The sequence below is a fragment of the Gymnodraco acuticeps genome, unplaced genomic scaffold (assembly GCF_902827175.1).
Source record: "Gymnodraco acuticeps unplaced genomic scaffold, fGymAcu1.1, whole genome shotgun sequence".
Lineage (NCBI taxonomy): Eukaryota > Metazoa > Chordata > Actinopteri > Perciformes > Bathydraconidae > Gymnodraco > Gymnodraco acuticeps.
The window spans coordinates 887378-902267 of record NW_022992336.1 but is presented as its reverse complement, the minus strand read 5'-3'; the positions used below and the strand labels follow the sequence as shown (position 1 = coordinate 902267).

General features: G+C 37.5%; 1 protein-coding gene across 1 annotated transcript; it reads left to right on the top strand.

The window, feature by feature from the left end:
- Nucleotides 1-4492: 4492 nt before the first annotated feature.
- Nucleotides 4493-12579, top strand: nrsn1 (neurensin 1). The gene is made up of 6 exons (XM_034208627.1): nucleotides 4493-4614; nucleotides 7815-7933; nucleotides 8088-8180; nucleotides 8258-8367; nucleotides 8719-8906; nucleotides 9564-12579. The coding sequence occupies exons 2-6, from the start codon at nucleotides 7835-7837 to the stop codon at nucleotides 9665-9667; spliced, it is 594 nt and encodes a 197-aa protein (XP_034064518.1). The 5' UTR covers nucleotides 4493-4614; nucleotides 7815-7834; the 3' UTR covers nucleotides 9668-12579.
- The last annotated feature ends 2311 nt before the right edge of the window (nucleotides 12580-14890 follow it).

The following is a 14890-nucleotide window of genomic DNA, read 5'->3' as shown; positions in this document are numbered from 1 at the left end:
ACACACAATCATAACAATATATATTCTTTGTTCAAATAATTGTGCATTAATTTACTTATTTCTCCATGGAAAGCTATGAAATGTTGGCATTTTGATCTGACAATTGCTTAAGAAGTGTATAAAGACAAAAAATAATCCCTAATCCTATTTGAGGCTTTGCTATAACATATTATTTAGGAGTCAGTCCCATGTGTATTTTGGTCTGAAGGTAATCTACAGTAGCATGCGAGGAGGGAAGTCATGGGTGAAGTTAAGAATGAAGAAAACCTACAAAGGAACCTTGCCGATACTTTAAAAAGTAGCGCATAGAAACAGTAAAATAATACTTAGTAATACAAGCGTAATTGCTCAAGTCCATAATGTTTCAGAGCAGTGACGAAAAACATATATTGTTTTATCATGGGAGTTGAAACCAAGAGTAAATGCCCATAAAGTTGTACTTTTTATACAAAATATATTCAGTTTGGTAGGGAAGACACTGTGCCACTGGATTGGTAGAAGCCATGCTCCAATGGCCTTGTAAAAGAAGTACGGACAAATGAACCTCCAGTTTATTATAATTCATATTTTACCGCTCAGGTTTGTGTTACTGATTATTATTGCCTTTGCTCTTGTCAAACCACAGTACTTGTCGCATTGTAGCTGCAGTATATCTGCTAATGTAGGTCACAGCGTCCTGCCAGGCAGCCAGGTAGCAACGCCCTCCATGGCAGCTAAGTCCTCTTGTTTCTAAATGATCTGCCAACCAGGCAAGTATGGCCTATATTACAAAATAATTAGTAGATAAATTAGTCTTTTTTTCTCATGTCTAGCAAGTTATTTACCTGTCTAGTACCAACATCCATCTGAATTACAGAGGATAGTCAACATATAGCATCTCATTCGTTCTAGTCATAGCTTTTAGTTTTTTACATTTTCTGCTAAATAGATTAGCATCAATTTATGTATGAATAAAGTGTGCATACTGCATTGGATTCCACATTAAAAGCATGGCATACCATTAGTTAGATGTTCTATTGTGTCTTTGCTCTCTGTCTAATAATCTCCCCCGTTCCCCTCCACCCGTCTCTCTCCTCCTCTCTAATGAGCTGTGGTCTGTTATCAGTCATTACAGGAAGCCTGATTATCCAACTGGCATTCTGCACACGCTCACAGAGAACTTCCTGAAGGTGACCTTTCCACGTCGCCATAGTAACCGCCTTTCTCTGCTCTGAGATACTCAGCTTGTACACACAGTGTAGTGTGAGACAGAGAGAGAGAGAGAGAAATGACAGAACATTTTCTTCCAAACAAAAGCACATTAGTATGCTGCGATGTGTTCGCACACACACACATTGTATTATGATGTTTGATTAACAAATACTAAAGAGCAATTAACTCAGCTCTTTTTAATTATATCTTATTTATCTTAAAAATGAGAAGGTAAAGATCTATTATTTTCTTTGGCCTCAAAGCAGTTCTCACTAACAAAGTCATCTATGTGTGAGCTGATTAAACAAATCTTATAGAGGGAATTCTTTCAACAAATATCTACTCATAAAAGGTCAGCTATGTACATACAAACATCTCTTTGAAAAATATTTGCCACTGTGCATGCAATACTTTGTGAAGTGAATGCTGTAATAGAATGTCATTAGGTATAAACGCACAAGACTTGTGAATTATGTTAAAGGCTCTTACTTCAAATAGTCCTATTTTGATTTGAGCACCTCTACTTAATGAGAGAAGCCTCGCTACTTTCCAGGAGCATGTCATGTTTTCACGTATGTGCAATCGGCATTTGTTACTTTTATGTTGGACCATTCAGGATCACATGGAGGGGCCGGGGGCTTATTCCAACATACATCAGACCAAAGGCAGGTAAACACCCTGGATGGGTCTCTAGTCCTTCACATATCATCAGCTGTATGTGATTCATACATTTGGACCTGCCACCCTAGCTATTGCAAATTCAAATGCATTACCATATAAACAATCAACTAATTATATGTCTAATTCTAGTACAACCCAATGGTCATGACTCATGTACAGTTGCAGTTAAAAATACTCTTGTTTTAATTAACAAAAAAGACCTCTCATAATTAGAGACTCCTGTGTTCAAAGCAACCACGTGACGACACAACACAAATAAATTAACCTCAATACAAGTAGTTTGTTTACATAAAGGAAATTACACGTCTTCATACCAGCAATTTGAAATGTTCCTGTGACGCACACTGCAACATAACCCCTCCTTAGAGACATAACAGCATCTCTTCAGCTTAGAAATATTGTAGAGATCATTGTCATGGCGACAGCTGCTGCCACCTTCTCATTTCCTGTGCTCCCTCTAGTTGAGCTCATCTTGTGGACAAACAAACCTCTCCTGATGTGCCTGCTACAGGAACATGCTTTTCCAAACCTGCCAATGAGCGCTCAATGTTGAGTTTCCAGCCTGACTTTACCAGATCAGATCATACCTGTGATCCAGAGTTACAAATAATAGCACCGTCTAAAGAGCCATTGAAATTATTACACAGTTTATGTTACCTACATTTAATTATGCCAGAAACCAAAATTGTCCTACATTTTTCTAAAATGTTCAGGCCACTTTCGCAGTGAAAAAAACATTGCAAACATGTGAAAAATGTGTTTTTGTTTTGTCATTGCTTGAGTGGTGATTAAATATCAATTATTGACAACCATTTTCATTATTTTGTATTATCTCACATAATAAATAATGACTTGGAGCAAGTGAATATTTGGTGTTGAAATCTTGAATGCTATGTATTATTTTAAACCCCTTCTCATCCAGTAAATATAGAAGTATACCCAAAAAAAGGAGGGAAAAGAAAGGACAAAAAAATAACTTGAAAATGAGTTAAATAAGTTCATGCCATTTTTTGCAGACTCTGAATGAATAATGCATAAACACGTTTTGAGTCGTGATGTGGTTCATCTCTTTTAGGTCATACCTTCCTCAAGAGGAGCCCAGAGAGAGTGACTAACACTGCCCTATACGTCACTCACAGTGCTAAAAATAAACTGTACAGGAATGTGACTGGAATCCTGGAAAATGGTTTGTGTGTGAGAAAGTGCGTGTGTGTGCGTGCGTGTGTGTGTTGCATTGATGATGAACTTGCTGTGGATTTGGCATGATGTCCCATTTAAAAAGGCTAAATTAGGAAATTACTAATTTTGAATATTGTATTGGTAAATGATAAAATATGTATCTATATCATTTATTTAAAATAAATGATAGAGACCCAGAGCTGTCCCTTGACTTTCTACTGACAGTGTTATGACTTGCTCCCCTGAGAATAAAAAGTGTTCCTGCCCTTCATCTCTATGGACACATGTCCTACCTGCAACTCTGACTACTTTTAAATCCAGGCTGAAGACTTTTCTTTTTGTCCGCTGCTTTTAATTGAACTATTCATATCTTAGACTGCACTGTAACTTTTATCCATGTACTTTTTCTTTTAATGTTTAATTGAACTATTCATATCTTAGACTGCACTGAAACTTTTATCCATGTATTTTTTCTTTTAATGTTTATTTTATTAGCTTTTCTTTTTAATGACTGATTTTAAATGCCTTTTTCTTAATGTCTTTCATTTTTTGTAAAGCACTTTGAATTGCCTTGTGTTGAAAAGTGCTATATAAATAAACTTGCCTTGCCTTGCCTTACCTAACAATGTATTAATCCATCCATCTATATATCTATCTATCTATCTATATATCTATCTATCCATCCATCCATCTATCAATCCATCTATCCATCCATCCATCTATCTATCCATCTATCTATCTATCCATATATCTATATATCCATCCATCTATCTATCCATTTATCTATTTATCTATCTATCTATATATATCCATCCATTTATCTATCTATCTATCTATATATCTATCTATCCATCCATCTATCTATCTATCTATCCATCTATATATATATATATCTATCCATTAATCCATCTATCAATCTATCCCATCTATCTATCCATCCATCCATCTATCCATCTATCCATCTATCCATCTATCCATCTATCCATATATCCATCTATCCATCTATCCATCTATCTATATATCCATCCATCCATCTATCTATCTATATATCCATCCATCCATATATCCATCTATCTATCTATCCATCCATCTATCTATCTATCTATCCATCTATATATATATATCTATCCATTAATCCATCTATCAATCTATCCATCTATCTATCCATCCATCCATCTATCTATCTATCCATCCATCTATCTATCCATCCATCCATCTATCAATGTATCTATCTATCTATCTATCTATATATATCCATATCTATATCTATATCTATATATATATATACATCCATTCATTGATCCATTTGTCCATCTAGGCATGAATGTTGAATCCTGAATGAATGTCTTTCTCTTCCAACACTCATGCCTGGTTATTTATATTCGCGATTGAATCATAGGCTATATTGTCATGGATGTGACGCATGCGCAGTAGCCAGTGTGGAATTCTGAATCATCGATGGAAAGAGAGAGAGGGTGGGGGGAGAGAGAGGTGACTGTAGAGTGATGGGACCCGGCTGAGGGAACAGCAGCGAGTGATCACTCTCCGAGCTGGTAATGACAGGTAAAATTACGATTTAAAATGATTTAGAATAATATGTTTGCACTCATAGTCTCTGGTCAATTGTTGATTTGGTAAATGTCGGGAAATCACATTTCCTGCATGGACTCGGTCAGCGGTGCGCGCATCATCTTGCACAGCTGGAAGTAGCGATCATGTGGATACAATCTCGGAAAGAATGCTCTTTTGAACTTTGTGTTGTCATTACATAATAATCGCTGGTTTCTGTTCTTATTTACGCGCGTTTCGGGCGGTGGATCCACAGATGAGATACAACTTCAACCCTATAAATTGTACCTGCACATGTCATATTTTGTGATTATGTGTTTCTGGTGATTAAGACAGCACGCGACCTGATTTAAGTCTAATTGTTTAGATGCAAAGACTTAGTTTAATTGAAAAGCGCACTGTGTGTCTATCTGCGTCTCTGGGGGGGGGTTGGGAAGAGCTCTGCTCTCAGACTGGCGTCACATATGACGTCTGTGTGTTTTCTTGCTTGGCTGAGGGCTTGATGATAATAATGGCGATGAGCACCACGGCCAGCTCCCGGTTTAACGGTGGACAGGACATCTTGTAGCTTACTTCAGACTTTTGGCTTTTGCATCTACACTTTGGTGTTTGTATTTCTCTACTCTGGTTTTTATTTTTCAGATCACATTTGGATTGAGGTTAAGATAGGTCGAGATGTATTTGGTCTGTCTTTTGTGGATAAGGAAACATTTTAAAATATGAGAGAATGCTTGGGAAGACTGGAAATGACCCAGAAAGAGACACACTTTCTACATGCGAGCCCATTTCAATTGAATATTTGGCCATTTTGTTTTCGTTTTGTATGTCTCCATCCATTGAGTGCATGCATACTGTTGTCTCATTCAGTAGATCAAATATTCCCCTCTGTAAATGGCCTTATGTCATGTGTTGGCTGTGTTTCTGTGTGCTTGACTGTTGCCATAGACCACAAGGTCAAGGGCACTGAAGCTAAGTTTTATTTTTTTCACAAACATGTCGATATATACATGAAGAAAAGACAACATGACATTTTAAATTCCCACTCATTCCCAAGTGTTTGACTTTAAATAGATTAAGCCTCAATGTAGTCTCTACACCTTGTAGTTCATAATTAAAAATCTGTCATATTTCCATATTACACATTATCATTATAGCTGGATGAATATTTAAAATGTCTTGCATATATGCAGTGAGGATGAGCAGCATCTGGGCGGATTTAGATTGCATGACAGACCTCAGCAGGTACAAATGAAGCAGTAATATGATTATCACAATGCAGCAGGGAACAGTGTGTCTCGTCTTGATGCAGCATCTTACTCATCACACTGAGGTGATGTTCTGACTGAATCTCATACAATGTGGAAACTAATGTTTGGCCATTTTATTAAATAAGACACTCTCCATCTCCTCTTCGCATTTCCACACGTTTATTATTATTATCTACAAGGAGATTCAGACAAGAAAAGCAGTGTATAGAATAGAGTTGCAACATATTAGCTGTGACTCTCCAATGTTAAGATTATACGCCAAATTCTTTAACGTTAAGCGATCAATCTAATGAAAGTAAATCATAAATCAAAAGGTTTTATATACTGATTGTCCGAGACCCTTAGAAGGCAAATCGTGACTGGGTTATATCAAAAAGTGACTTGTCTCTAGCACCACAAGTGACATTTAAATGAGTAATGTCAGTTTTCAATGACAAATAGGCAAGATAATAGTGAGGTATGTAATTGATTCATTAATATGAATGCCTCTCACAGTTTTAAGCACACACGTTGTGTCATGCAGACTGAAGGTCAAAGGTGCTCTGTTGTGCGTACCTTCCTAAAATGTCCTTATCATTACTGCATACTGACTATTTCCACCTGCATACAATTTGGGTAATAGTTCCTTGATAAGTTTACCATAAAGTGCCTCCAGATAGAGGCCCAACATGTATTCCCTTCAGTATTCAAGCCAACAACATGCTTTTTGTGCAATCACTGCTACTTATTTCACCCACAAGTCAATGTACATTCCTATCCTGGTGAACCATAAACCCATTAAGCCCCATCAGTAACACATACTGCTTCTTTGTGTAGGTCTGTTTCTTTGTCCAAGTGTCACATGTATCATAGGGGCTTGCTGCTTTTGGATCAAACTATATTATAAACAAATGTGTGTCTGCAATGTCTGTACACATTGGGCATGTTGAAGAATATGACAACACTGGGAGCAATATGTTGGTCCCAGTGCTGTTCTGCTGTGGTGCAGAAAATTAGGATTTAGAGCTATAGCTGACGGAAAATTGAAACAGAGTTGTGTTTGTACCAAGGCCCTGAGCTGGGAAATGCCTCTGGATCTCAAATGGATGCTGAGGGACTTGTAAATGCTCCTAGTAAAAAGGTCCTAGAGCATCTCTTCTGCTGTCTTTTAATTGAATTTGTTTTTATAGCCTCAGAATACAGAGAACAGGGTAACAACATATTGTATGATTTTATTTGATGCTGCCAAAATAGCTACTCACTTTACCTGAATGATCTTTATGTATAAACATTTGAATCCTCTAACAGCACATTAGTTTAGGCACATTACTTTTTTCCACACATCACTGATCTATTAAAAAAATATCACATGGATTCAATTGTTGTTATTGTTGGATTTGTTATGTGAATGAAACTCCTCCTATATGTCAACAAGCAAGGTCATCTTTACACAGCATGTCCTTTATACTGTATATATTTTGTATAACAATATAAAATGCAACATACAGTACTAAATAAATAGCTTAATTTTTGATGCACAGCTAAACAAATGGATGTTGATGTTATTATTGTTGCATGAAATGAATTATCGAAAGAGGAAAAGGTTATTTCTCTGCATGTCAGCACCCTCTGGGTTCAGCCGGCACTGTATTGAATCTAAAAAGGAGGACCGATTCAACATCTCATGGCTTATTTCATAACGGCAGACATTGAGAACGCATCATTCATCTCAATGTTCTGAGGCACTTCAGTACAATGTTACATACATGTAACTTTCTGGCAGTGTGCGTGTGAGACGGTACATGCTTGTGTGATACATATATGTTCTACACTGTTTATGTATGTGTGCATGTTTATGCACGGGTAAACGCTATGGAGGTTTTGTCCACAAATGTGTGGGTGGCTGCACACCCGGCATTCATCCGTGTGTGTGTGTGTTTCCTCAAGCAGGTAGACAGGTGTGAAGGATGACTTCTTGCTCAGAGATCTGTGGGTCGGAGTATGGTGAGCAAGCCCAAGCCAGCGGAAACTGCCAACAGTATGGAGTCCGGTCTTACCTACACCAGGTACACAACACACACACACAGGGCAATTTATTCAACAATTATTAACTGTTTTCTTTTCTTAGATTAGAGGCTTTTAGATCTTGATCTCTGGTGGGTTTTCAGGGTCCATGTTTGGAAAGTGAAAACATCTGTCTGTTTTTGATCTCTTCTCCAGTTTTACGAGGAGTGCACAGCTTCTATCTGGGAACGTGATGAAGATTTTCAGATTCAGAGATCGCCTAGCAGGTGGAGCTCTTTACTCTGGAAGGTGAGTTTAAGCAGCCACTACCCTGCTGGTTTCTTTGGTCGTGTAGTCGTATAACATGTCATTGTGTTCTCGGCCAGGTCTGTCTCGCGTTCGGCTCCCTGATCTTGTTTGCGGGCCTTATTGTTGTTTTGGTCGGATATGCCACTCCAACTAGGACCGAGGCATTTGGAGAGGATGACCTCCTTTTGTTGACAGGTAAAAGAAAAATACAGTGTATTAATGGAAGGGGGTTAATGAAATCGTTCCTATCCCTACACAGCAATTCTGTGTATTTAACACTTACAGTTGGAATCCTTTTTTCTATTACATCATTGTAATGGATAGCTCATTGTTTTAGTGGAAGGACATGCAGTTAATTATATAAAGGTCAAAACAATTAAAACAAGTCAACAAAGACATTTCAAAATGGAGAATAGCCTTTTTAAAAATGGCTTCCCAGTGACTTTTTGGATGCATATTTTTCACTTTTTTAGGTTGACAGGTATTGCTTACCGAGGTTGATTTCTAATTTCTCGCCATGTGTCTTTCACTTCAACAGCCACGCCGTCAGTTTTAACCACGCTCTGGATGTTTGTAAGCTGACCGGTGCCGTGTTGTTCTGCGTTGGAGGAACCTCCATGGCTGTGGGTCTCCTGCTATCTGCCTTTGCCAAAAGCTACTCCAAAGAAGAACTGTACCTGCAGCAGAAGTTCAAAGAGAGGTTGGCAGATCTGCACGCGACAGTTGGTAAGCCTTCAGTCTGTACCTCGTTTATAGACATTTGTGAATGGTTTAAAAGCAAATGCAATAAAGTAAATGATCAACTAGGTCTCGTTAGCGGAGCAATTAAAACTGATTAGACGTCTTGATAGTGATGCACAAGGCACCTTTTAGCGTTAGTGTAAGACGCACCAGGTAGTAAACTCATTAATGCTGTTACAAGACACTCAGAGTGAAGGATGCTTATAAAGATAGACAAAGTACACTAATGTTGGGAAGAATGGAGGAGTACAGGGTGAGTAAAACACATTTCACCTAGAGAACCTGCATCCATGTCCCCTGTGAAACCAAATGTTTGAGGTATTTTAACAGATGTCTTCAGATCAACAACATTAGTCATTTCAATCCAAACAAACATTTGTTTTCACATTTAACTGAGTAGTTTTCTTACCCAGACCTAACCACAACAATTTCTCAATTCTAACCATGCGACCGCTTCACATCATTTACCAAACACACACCTTTAACATCCATGATTAATACGCAAAAAGGCAGCCAACTTCAGCAACACATCAAGAGTAGGTATGAGATGTTGATGCAGCAAACGCTTTTCTTTTTACTGTTAGGCTGAACTCAAACTGCTTTGTATAGATATCACTCCTAGCAGAACTGCTGTTCTCACAGGTACCCCCATCATGAAACCACAGACCCCTGGAGAGGGAAGGGTGCCAGTCACGCTTTCCAAAGTCCAGAACATCCAGCCAGCGAAAACAAAGTCGGAGACCTGACAGAAGACCACATGAAGGCATAAAGTGAAGAAGTGCGTGTGATGACTGTGTGTGTGTGTGTGTGTGTGTGTGTGTGTGTGTGTGAGTAGAACTATGCGTGCATTTTCTCTTTTCAAAGGTCAGCTTACATGACTGATAGTATTTGCTCTTCATCTGTATTTGCTATGTTTGACATTAGAGCTTGATTGAAGGTTATATAGGAGCAGAGTTTAGTGTAGCTGAGCAAAGTTTAAGCCTTTTGTTTTTTCGACAGCAGTTATATAAAATTCACAGTGATCTGACAAAGCACATGCAGGTCTCGGGCCCTACCCAGAAAATAAACCACAGAAAGAAATCAATAGAACACAGCCACTGAACAACAACAACATCATTTCTTCCACCAAGCATGTTTCTGTGGAGAGGATTCACATTTTTGTGAAAGAGAATGGTGTTACTGCTGGAGGGTATCGAGCAGCAGCTGCTGCGTTGTTTGAAGTATTTTGTGATCGGACCCCCATTACAAGAAAATGATCAAAAGAAGCCCTCAACACAACAACCATTATCTCTGCCAGTGTCTAAAAGGACATGAGGGAGCTTTTCTGAGTTAACATGCTTTGTGTGTACATGTACACATGCTGTTTATGCAGCATAACTTCATTACCACAGTTAGTAAGAGCTGTCAATCACAAACACACAATATGAGGATATGTGCTTCAGCTGAATACTTATTTAAAGTTATGTTTGTGTGCAAATCGAGCCAAGTCTTAAGAGATAATTTGACAGAAGTTCACACATCAGCAGAGCAGACAAGAGATCAACACAGATTGGAACAGACCTCCAAGGCAGATTTCAAGCCGCCTTTTTCTGTCTTATTAGGCCTCTGACCTTGTCTCCTTCAGTGGATCTTCAGAGAGGATCGATAGGCGAGACAAGAAAGACTGATGAAAGGTGAACCAGACGGAAGATGCAGAACTACATAGTCTGTCACTTAAAAATACTATATCAGATTGAATATGTCTTTCCAGATAACCAAGATTAAAGGTATACTGACCAATTTGAAGTATACTTCCTTATTAATGTACTAAAAGTGTGCTATTTTCAATACTAACAATGTTCTTACTATGCTAATTGTATATAATTATTGTTAGCAAATATAAACTTAAACACAATCAAGTGTTGTATCTATGAAATTACTTTACAGAATTATTAAAATGTTTGCAATTATGTATATATTTATCCAAATGCTGTTTGATTATAGAACAGTCAAGTACTTTCAAGTATATATTTATAAGTTCTAGAGGTAAAACAATAAGTATACTAAGCACATTGTAAGTACATCAAACAGCACATTGTTCTTGTGTATATTGACGGAGACTAAGTATTTTTAAATGAGAAGTACCTAATATTCTTTAAACTTGGTTTTTCAAATAATAATATACCTTCTATCTTTGATTTGTTCCTAAACACTTCATTACCCATGCTCCTCCTTGTTTCCTTCCCTCACTGTAACAAACACAAGCATAGACACATGCCTATCCATCCAAGCGTGCACAAACGTGCAGGGAGAGGTCAATTTGGCAAATAAAAAAAGAAGACGCAGGTGGTGGGTCTAAAAATGAAGACAAAGCAAGGGCGCACCAAGCGAGACAAACAACGTGACAGATTATGTAAGATAACGAAGAGAGCGAGAGAGAGAGAGAGAGAGAGAGAGCACGCAGCTCTCCAGTGAGTCACATCAGCTACTTTGTATTACAGCCTGTCTAGATTCACAGATGCTCTCCACACAATAACTGCCTTCCTGCTCTCACACACAAAACTTGAAGCTACATCATGAAGTATGCTGAACAGCACCCACTACATGTGTCTCATGGTTGCATATTCAGTTGGGTACTATCTTAGAAACAGAAGTTAAATTAAAAAGGTTTATATATTTTATTTTTGAATTCTATAAAAACTCTGCTCTCACACACGCTGTGACTTTAACTAACAAGCACAATAACCTGCTGATGTTCATGCTTTTTTGAACTTTGTGTATTTTAAATATATTTTTAAATATTGTGACCATGCCATTTTAAATTGTTCAATTTGTGGTTGCTCCTTGTTTGTTGGTTGTGCATCCAATGCACAGATACAAGTTGTGCGGTCAAAATGCAGCATTTATTTTGTACTGTTAGAAAACATGTTTTGTGGTAGAGACAGTCCAAGTGCCATCACGCTACACGCCTCATTCTGTGCTTCAACGCTGCAGGGCTTTCCAAACTCTTCAGAATGATGCAGCAACAATGCCAGAACCACCCTGTATAAAGTAATATATGTTTATTCATAGACATATATAATAGAAGCTTTAGCAGCCATTGCTCTGCTGGCTACCTATGTTCATGTAAATTGACCTTTTAATATCCCACAACCTTCATTCCATTATTTGATGACATTTTAAAATATTTTGGTCTCAGAAACTACAGACGTGTAGCTATAACTATGAATACAGATATACTTATAAGTTAGACATGTGGAAGGAATATTACGCAACCACTGTTAATCTGCAAATACAGTACAAGAAGAAAAAACAATCTCTTAAAAACAAACGTTCAGTGTGGTCAGAGCGTTATGAAGTGGTCAATTAATGTTCTGACTTGTAGTTCCATGCTGTCAATTGTGAGTTTATTTTGTATTCTTATCTGGACCAACGTTGAGTTCTGCATTACAATCCCAACATCTGCAATGGATATTTTTCTGCTCTGATTTCCCAGTTATAGTGTCTCCTGATGTACCGTGGATTCTCCCAGTAAATAATACAAATAAAAGAGTATAGGCTACTGTACCTATCGGAGGTTGGATTGGAAAAGAACAAATATATAAAGATATCGATGTCTATATACCGTATGTCTATTTTTCAAAGAACATAATAAAGTTGAAATATCCACTGCTCATAATGTTTGAAGACTGTGTGCATCCTTTTCAAGAGACACATCCTCACTTAGCTACTTATAGCAAATGAAAATATAAAATATAATTGTATCACCGCTATAGTTGTACTGTACAGCTTATGTGTTCTTATTGTGAATGTGTCTCTGGTTTATGTAGTCTTGTTTTGCTGTTAATATCATCTTTACATACATGGAGTACAGGGTAACTTCAATACACTCTACACGTTCATTAATGTATTTTTGTACTTCAAAATAGTGTGGCCTACGGAAGACCTGAGAGTCAAGGTAAACAATTAGATCTCCTACATTTAGGACATCATTTTTTGTTGAAACACATAGAAGTGTAAAGGCTGTTGCGATCTTTATATATACAATTATCAGAACCTATTAATTACTTGACACCATTTTTCTAAGAATCTTGAGTCTGACCAGTAAGCAGATTAATAATTTTCCTTATTTAATTTAGATTTAAAAAAGTATGAACATACAAGACAATCTATTCCGCATAAGAGGTTTTACTTAACATTGAACACCAAACAAAACATAACTTTCTTGTCTCTCAGGGCTTACTGTGTCACATCGAGATGGAAAACAAAGGAAGGATGAGTAATTATAATATCTGGTTTTCATTAATAAAAAACTTCAAACCGTCAATGGGGTTCCGACACACTAAGCCTTCAGTACAGCGAGTAGAAGCTCTTACTGTAATCAATCAGGTAAGTCATTCAGAAGAAGTGTCTGAAGTCTGTGCTGTTCAGGGGCTTATTAACACACACACACACACACACACACACACCGAAAGGAGCCAGTGGAGGAGATAGAATTGATGGTAATTCCAGAAATAGCACCTTAAGGATCATCACCCCGACCAGTCAGGCCAACCCAGTCTCATAAAAAAACGTGTAATAACTACGTTGGTCCACAACGTAGGACGTAGTATTTCTACAAAAACGCCCCTGAAATTGTAAGATCCCTACGTTTTTTTTCAACATTCATTCCAATGGCTGGCGTCTATGTCACGTGATCTTCAAATTTCTCCCTGCAGAAAAAACAAAATGGCCGAACTTCGTTTTATTCTCGGTGTAAAGTGCCTATTTTAAAGTTAGTTTGGCCATTAAAATGCGTTTTGATGTTATTTGATGCGAGAAATATGAGTTGTTATTTCAGATTATGTGTGCAGTGGATGTACATGATCTTTAGTTTGCTAGTTATCACGAAGATTACTTCAGGAAATTGTGTCCATAGAACGTTTTCATTGTTAGCCTACCAAGGTGGTTGCTAGTGACGCTGCTATCGATATTATTTCTGTTATGTTGTGTAACAGTTTAATGGTGTAATCTTTATTGCTACCCCCTTCCCCGTCAATGTATAGTGTAAACGTATTAGTTTAACAAAATCTGCATCTAAAATTGTGGCATAGATATGTTATTTTCCCCTGTGCAATTCCAGTCTCACATCTCATCGTTAAAAACAAATACCCGAAACAGACCGAAAATACTTTATTCCGGGTGTGCTTGCTTTTCTCTTTGAAAGTCATCCCATAACGGCATTGTAATACACGGTTCGGCTGCATTAAATATTACATATATGCCGTAGTTCTCTATTTATAGAGCCCTGATGAGAAGACTTCTAGACAAACATGAGGAACTGCCGCCAACACTGAAAACGTGACATGGATCATAAATATATCAGCCATTAAACAACATCTTACATTTCTTTTCACACAATACGTCTCCTTGCAGTATCAACACTAATTCGGCTGACTTTTATATTTGATCCAATTGGTAGATATGCTGTACTTACTAGGGGTCGACCCAGGGCCGGCCCTAGACATTTTGGTGCCCTAGGCGAGATTATGATTTGGTACCCCCCCCTCCAAGCAATACACAATAGAATATATAAAGAATAAATGAAACATCTCTACAAAAGACCAATACACTACAAAAACAGAAACTTATTGACATAGGTAATATACATAAAGGTTTCAAATGTATTCATTATTGTATGAACATGTTTTAATTGGGGGGTGGATGTCACATCTAGGGGGGTCCGGGGGTATGTCCCCCCGGAAAGATTTTTTTTAACATTTTATAGTAAAATGCTTCAATCTGGTGCACTTTGAGCACACAATTACTAGAGACCTGAACGGAGGTACAACTCTAAAACACCCATATGAAAAAGATCGGTTTACATTTTAATAACCAAATAAGTATGTGAACATAACCAATAACCCACAGCCAATAACAAATAAATGTAACATATTTATTTATTTTATCCTTATTATTAATATTGTAGTTATTAAATGAAAATCACTCAT